Source organism: Leptonotus elevatus, chromosome 2 (genome assembly GCF_054856555.1).
Source record: "Leptonotus elevatus isolate MCC_2025b chromosome 2, RoL_Lele_1.0, whole genome shotgun sequence".
Lineage (NCBI taxonomy): Eukaryota > Metazoa > Chordata > Actinopteri > Syngnathiformes > Syngnathidae > Leptonotus > Leptonotus elevatus.
In genome coordinates this window covers 30,235,526-30,242,689 of record NC_141240.1, presented here as the reverse complement: position 1 = coordinate 30,242,689, position 7,164 = coordinate 30,235,526, and the positions used below count along the sequence as shown (strand labels likewise).

General features: G+C 40.4%; 1 protein-coding gene across 1 annotated transcript; it reads left to right on the top strand.

Annotated features, from left to right (window-relative positions):
• Window positions 1–3,758: 3,758 nt before the first annotated feature.
• On the top strand, window positions 3,759–6,623 carry hoxc4a (homeobox C4a). Its single transcript, XM_086067947.1, has 2 exons — window positions 3,759–4,941; window positions 5,437–6,623. The coding sequence occupies exons 1-2, from the start codon at window positions 4,473–4,475 to the stop codon at window positions 5,796–5,798; spliced, it is 831 nt and encodes a 276-aa protein (XP_085924073.1). The 5' UTR covers window positions 3,759–4,472; the 3' UTR covers window positions 5,799–6,623.
• The last annotated feature ends 541 nt before the right edge of the window (window positions 6,624–7,164 follow it).

Below are 7,164 nucleotides of genomic sequence, written 5' to 3'. Positions count from 1 at the left end.
TATTATTATTATTATTATTATTATTATTATTATTATTATTATTATTATTATTATTATGTAGTTCCCAAGTACACAAAAAAAGAGCACGTAGAGTCATTCTATTTGACCCTCCCAGATAAGAAATAGTACAGCATTCACATGACAGGTTTCCATCGAGATAAAAGCAAAGCTAATGTGCTCACTGCTTCAGATAGGATCAGCATTTGGAGCTGGATGGATTTCCAAATGGCAGAGACAACAAAATCTGTTATTTATAATCTGTTATGCATGCCTGGTAAGATTACTGAATGAACAATACTGAGCTCTCACTTAAAAAAAAAAAAGCAAAAAAAAAACTGTATTTCACACACTATTGGAATAAGCAAAAGTCTAATGTTACTGTAAGTGATTGTAATATGAATCACTTGCATTTATGAATGTGTCTTTTGTCACACGGATGGAGAAGGATGCCCCCACTCATTTGCATTAGGGGTTTGTGCTTTTATTTTGGCTGTCTTGTGTGAGCAGAACCAGGATTTTTTCAAAGCTCTTTGTTGTTTTGATGGTAGAGCAACTTGCAATATGATAGGCTTCAACGTATTACCAATGAAGTATCACCATTCAGCAATCTACATGGAACTGAAGAAGGGCAAACTCGTTTATAAATTGTGCTTACAACAATCCCTGGCAGAATTATTCAAATATTGGCATTTTTGGGGGGGACTTATGTCTGAATGGGGACCATTATTTTCAAAGATGGTGCTACACTGCATGGCTATAGCCCTGTCACAAATCTATAGCTCCATTTAAGCCCCTTCAGAATTTATTTTAATTAAAAAATATTTTCTCAACCCCACTGTAGCAGTCAAGTGAGTTTTTTTTTTAAGAGTCCTGCCTGATTATTTTCTTGCTGTGGTCTGTTCAGTTCGGAAATTAGGTCAATCTGAATGCCATTAAAAATGAAACGAATAATGTTTTGCCTGGTCACTCATTTTCTGTAGAGAATCTTTTGAAAATTTTACAAATCATGCCAGGGTATGCTAACTGATGACCACAACTGTACACAGTAAATTCTGTAGAGTAAATTAGACTCTATTTAGAGTTAATTTAACTATTTTTAGAGTGTCAAATAGACTCAGTTTCAATAAAATAAAATAATATTTACACTTGGAAGAGAGTAAAATAAAGAATTGAAAATATAAATAAAATAAAAGTAACTCAAGGGTTGATGAACGAATTGACGACCTTCAGTTTGGGAGACTGCCACACTACCACCTGAGCTATGCCGCTGCTACTGTTTGCTTTTGTCCAAGAGGAGACCAAAAACAATGTTAGGAAGATTCCAGCTGACACGAACAATATACAAGTACACAGCGGGAGCTGCATGGCTCAGGGAGTAGATCGGCTGTCTCCCAAGCTGAAGGTTGTGAGTTTGTTCCTCAAACCTTGACTTTTTTCCCAATTCTTTATTTTACTCTCTTCCAAGTGTAAATATTACTCTAAAACCGAGTCTATTTGGTTCTACTTTAAATAGAGTCAAATTTGCTCTACAGAATTTACTGTTTACACCACTGTACAAATTGGCTATGATAACGTAGTCAATGTATAAGTGTTTTTTCAGGACTAAGAAAAAAAATTCCATAGCAAAATTTGGATAAAAACGCTACATGTGACAGTGATCAGATACATTTAGCAACAGCATTGTAATGCTTGCCTGTTGTCACTGTAGGTTGTATGCCGTATCGTCAGTATTTTGATAGATTATGTTTCTGTATTGGAAAAACTGATTGTCAGTACATTTTAGTTAAAAATCATCATCTAAGTCACACGTTTCAAACTCAAGGCCTGGGGGCCAAATCCGGCCCGCCACAGCATTTATGTGGCCCACAAAGGCAAAGTCATGTGCGCTGACTTCATGTTTTTTGCTAAATACAAAATTCTAAATTTTAAATGAACTTTTAAATAAATTGGAAAAATAAAGTTTAACAAAATTGTTTTATTGGCTTGTGGTTTCATAATTAGCTATCACTCAAGTTGTTGTTATATGTGATTTACTGTATGTTGCTTCACAGTCATAATGGCCCCCTGAAGGAAACCATATCTATGATGCGGCCCGCGGCAAAAACGAGTTTGACAATCCTGAAGTCAATTAGACAGTCATAACATTGATATTTGCGTACCAGTACTGTATTGTAACAGAAAACAATCCTGATATTGATATTTAGTACTGACTGTACCGCTCATAATTTGGTTACATGATAAATTGGCAAAATTGATTTTGCTTCTTTGCTGCTTCCCGGCGACTTTCAGTTAACGTACACTGATTTGGACTCTTTTTAGCGTTGTTTATGTAGAGTCCCGATTCGAGCACCATAGGAATGCTCATCTTATCAGTTTTATGACACCACATTATGCTGCTTGGCTTCTGTGTGACATGTGGCAACATAATTTCACTGTATACGCTGGTGTGTTATGTGGTTTGTGTTGTTACAGCGCTCAAATCATTGGAATAAAAGGCCTACATCTAATTATTTTTTAGCTGTGTTTGTGCACGTTTAGTTAGTTTCCTGTCACAAAGTTGACAAAATGCAGTCAAAACAAGCAAAATGTGGCTTCATTCAATGAAGCTGTGGCCCATGCAAGCGGGCAGGCAGGCGTTGCGTTATCGGCTGTCTCCCAAGCTGAAGGTTGTGAGTTTGTTCCTCAAACCTTGACTTTTTTCCCAATTCTTTATTTTACTCTCTTCCAAGTGTAAATATTACTCTAAAACCGAGTCTATTTATATCTATTATAAATGATGAGGCCTGCTTCAGCCCAACATTTAGCCACACCCACTGAATGTCACAGACTCACATGCTGTCTGACATTTCCATGCTCAACAAACATTGTTTGGACTAGTAACACTAGTGTGAGATTAAAGCAGGAAGGGCAAACTATGGCTTGGGGGTCAAATATGGCACCCTTCATTCTTTCATCCGGCCCTCTAAGACATTCATGTTATCAAGACTCCTGTAATATTTGTCACATCATTTTTAGTTGTTGTTGTTTTAAAAAATTCATTTATCTGATTCAATATTGACTGATGGTGTAGTTGTAAGTTCACCTGACTTTGGTGCAGGCAGTTGACACTTAGTGAGGGCATGGATGGTTTGTAACAAAAGTTACTTCTTGGGCACTGATTAATGCTGAGGGCAATCTGAAATAATAATTCAAAATTATCTAATCATGGTTGCTGCACCCCCTAGCTTGCCACAAACAGTAGGATTTGGTCATGCACTATAAATGCTGACCTTTGAGCTGTACTGTTTGTTTGTTTTTTTGTTGTTAAAATATCAATTTCCAAATCTATGCCAGTGCAAATGTGGTATAAAAAAGAACTGCAACAAAAAAAGCTAGATGAAGTTCACAGGTGCTGAGGCTACTCATGTGGTCCTTAAGGAGGATCTGGAGCCTGTAGGCACCATGATGGTGACCCCTGCTATAACTAGGGGTTCTCAAATTTTGTTTTACAGGAAGTCCCACCTAAAAATAAATCTAGCTGGCCAAGTACCACCATTGTGACTAAATTCAAACACAGTTGCGTATAGGATTAAGTGGTCAACAAAAAAAACACACTGGTTTTATTCCAGAAGTACATTTGATATTATTATAGGCCAACATTATCCAGTTTGGACATTAACAATGTGCTTCAATGTATTTGCACATGAAAGTTAAATTAAAAGTGAAACTCAATAAAAGTGGAAAAAACACTAAACAGTTCTTAAAGATTAAATGAAAATTGTATTGCACTTAAAATAAATATAATTTAACTGGTTTTGGGCCTTGATTCTTTTCACTTAAGGCTGGAGCTCATAGACTATACTGGTGGTAGGCTACTAGTATCTATTATTAAAAGGTTGATATGAGCATGTTAACTTTGAGTTGACCATGTCTGTTTTGAAAAATAGGGCCCTTGAGCACAAAATTATGCCAACCATGCGCCTGCATTTTATTGTATTTTTTTTTACTAAAACGCAAGCATGTCCACGTTTTGCAACGGTTTCATCATTGAAGTGCTCCTTGCTCCATTAATTAGCTGTATGCAGGCTAGTGCTTGGTTAGCTAATGTTGTTGTTGTTATCCTTGGTGGAACAGCTATCTTGTCCCGTTGAATAATTGAGATCGTTGCGTTTTATTTTTTCTCCTTGGTCAGCAAGTAAGCTACTAGTTTTGTCCCCAAGATCAATGGCTTTGGTAAGACAAGCAGGGAGAGAGAGAGCGCGAGGACGAGAAAGAAGGCGAAGAGAGAGAGCGAGGGAGCTTGGAGAACGCCATGTCGACTGGAGGTATGCTAAACACCTCTGGTTCCTTATCCGGGTACCTCGAGGTCCGCTGCGATTGGCCGACCGGGTCACGTGGTAAAAGTAACTTTACAGGGCTGCTCGCAAGTAGGAGGGCTTTATGGAGCAGAAAAACGACAAAGCTAGAAAAATTATTTTCCACTCCAGAAATTAATGATCATGAGCTCGTATTTGATGGAGTCTAACTACATTGATCCGAAATTTCCTCCATGCGAGGAATATTCGCAAAACAACTACATCCCCGAGCACAGTCCCGAATATTACGGCCGCACCAGAGAACCGGGCTACCAGCAGCCGCAGCCGCAGCCGCAGCCGCAGCATCACCACCAGGACTTGTATACTGCACCGCGGGCCAGCTACCAAGAGCGCCAGTATAACTGTGCAAGCATCCCCGAGCCCGACACGCCGAGAGGACACGCGGGAATAGCCCACACTGCGCACCTGCTCGCAGGCAAGGGCCAGCCCGCTTCGTGCGAGACCCCCCAGTTGTCCATGTCCCCCGCCACCCCGCCGGCCGCAGCCTCCGCCTGCAACCAAGCCGTCCCGGAGCATCCGAACAGCGCCGCCTCGTCCAAGCAGCCGGTGGTGTACCCGTGGATGAAGAAGATTCACGTCAGCACTGGTAGGCAAAACCTGCGTGTTTATGTCCGCCCTCTCCCCCTTTATCAGCCCCCTACTCCCATCTCGTTGCCAGCCCCTGCGCTCCGATAGCAGGGAAGCCTTTTGAAATGGCACAATTGAGGCGGATTTACGACTCGGCATTGGTAATTACACCCACCATAAATTTTATAGCCGAGGTATACTCAGGGCAGCCGTATCACCATGTGGCTTCTGCTGTTATGTATTGCGCCATGGAAAGGGAGAGAGAGAGCAAGGGGACATATGAATAAGAAGGGGGAAGAGGGGGAAAAAAAATCCAGTTTTGTAATCTTGCATTAATAATTTAGCTTAGTTGGCTGCGAGTGTCCTCACATTTGGCGCGAACTTGTAAAGTTGCCTTTAAATATCCCAAACGTGCCCATAAATCTTTCAAGTCACATCCATGTTTACCCCTCCTTTATTTGGTCTTCTCCTTCTTCTCGTCCCTCTTCTTTTCTTCTCCCCCACCCTCGCCCAGTGAACTCGGGCTACAATGGGACGGAGACCAAGCGGTCTCGGACAGCATACACCCGCCAGCAAGTCTTGGAACTGGAGAAGGAGTTCCACTATAACCGCTATTTGACTCGGAGGAGGCGCATCGAGATCGCCCACACGCTGGTCCTGTCCGAGCGCCAGATCAAAATCTGGTTTCAGAACCGCAGGATGAAATGGAAAAAGGACCACCGGCTGCCCAACACCAAAGTGCGCTCGTCGTCGTCGTCGTCCGGCTCCAACGCGAGCTCCGCAGCCGGCGCGGTGGCCCCTTCCTCGGCCACGAACACAGCGGCCTCCGATGAACTGAGCGGAGCACAGCATGGCGACGATATTACCAGGTTATAAAAACCACACATGGACGACGCAGGCGGAAAAAAACTAAACAAACAAAACAAAAAGAAAAAACAGAACAGGACTGCTTATTTATAGAATGATGATATATTTTGTTTTTTTCGTAGCCATCGTGTGCGGTTTCCTCGAAGTCCAACGTTATATAAAATGCATGTTATATAGCATGGATTACTGCGAATACCGATGCATTCTTTTATACGTGATACAGGGTTTAATTTATTTGAAGCTCATTTGGAATTGTGTTTTTATTATGCTTTGAATGAAGGGAAAAATGCAGATGATTATACATTGAATCCAAATATTATTGTGGGCCATTATTTTGCCCTGCTGCCCAGGTGAAACGCACAATCTATTTATTTCAAACAACACTGGAAGGATATCAATATAGTTATTTTTGGTAATAGGGGAGGATTAAAAAAAAAGAAAAAGAAACACGCCATTGATCTTGAACTTGTATGTTTAGGATAAAAAAAATGTGACAATTACCTCGTGTATTTCAGAAACAGGATTTCTTTTTTTATTTACAGTTTGGTTTCGTGGTGTTGGTGTTGTGTTTAGGCAGTTTTAAAAACTGATTATTGTGAAATACAATAAACGGAGTTTAGTGTAATTGTGCTAATCATATTGGTCAATAAAACAGTGAGTGTCTTCTAGTTTTCTATGCTGACTCTTTGGTTCAGTGTAGGCGGAATTAGAATTTCAAGCAAACGAGAATCACTGTGTGTGTGTTTTATTTAAAAAAATATATATATTTTTTTAACTGTCTTTATGAACCCTGCAGCTATGGCTGCGTGTGTGTGCGTGCGTGACTTGAACACAAAGCTGCATGCGAATCAATTTAGAGGACATTTGCAATGTGTTTGGAGGGTCGACCATTGTTTTGGAAAATAGTCGTATTGCTTTTGTACACGGTAGAGTTGCCCTGCTTTTAGAGCACACACCACGTTGGCTTCACACGTGCAAAATAAAGTGAATAAAATCATTATTTGCCAAATATGCATCATTTGGTGTTAGTTAGAACAGCAGAACCACGTGATCAGCATGGCTTTAATCTTGCAGAAGACGTGTTTTATTTATTTTTTGTTATCTGACTGAAAAAAATGAAGGCGAAGGGACTTTTAAGTATTAAAAAATATTATTGTATATGCATTTACGGTAAAATGTAGCCAAACATCTAAGATAAAAAATGCACACGAATTTGATAAATTAGTGAAATTGTGACATGAATAGGGTGGTATAAATTGCCTTTCCTCTTCGGGGGGGGGGGGGGGGGGGCATAGTGGGCGCACAAAAGGAAGAGGTATTCTCCACCATCAATCTCTCACTGCACCGCTTTGTAGTGTGCAAAACATCTGATTAT

Excerpts from the sequence above, each read along its gene's own strand:
- hoxc4a (XM_086067947.1), top strand. The coding sequence starts at position 4,473 with ATGATCATGAGCTCGTATTTGATGGAGTCTAACTACATTGATCCGAAA. Across the intron at positions 4,942-5,436 it reads GAAGATTCACGTCAGCACTG|TGAACTCGGGCTACAATGGG; the intron begins GTAGGCAAAACC and ends ACCCTCGCCCAG.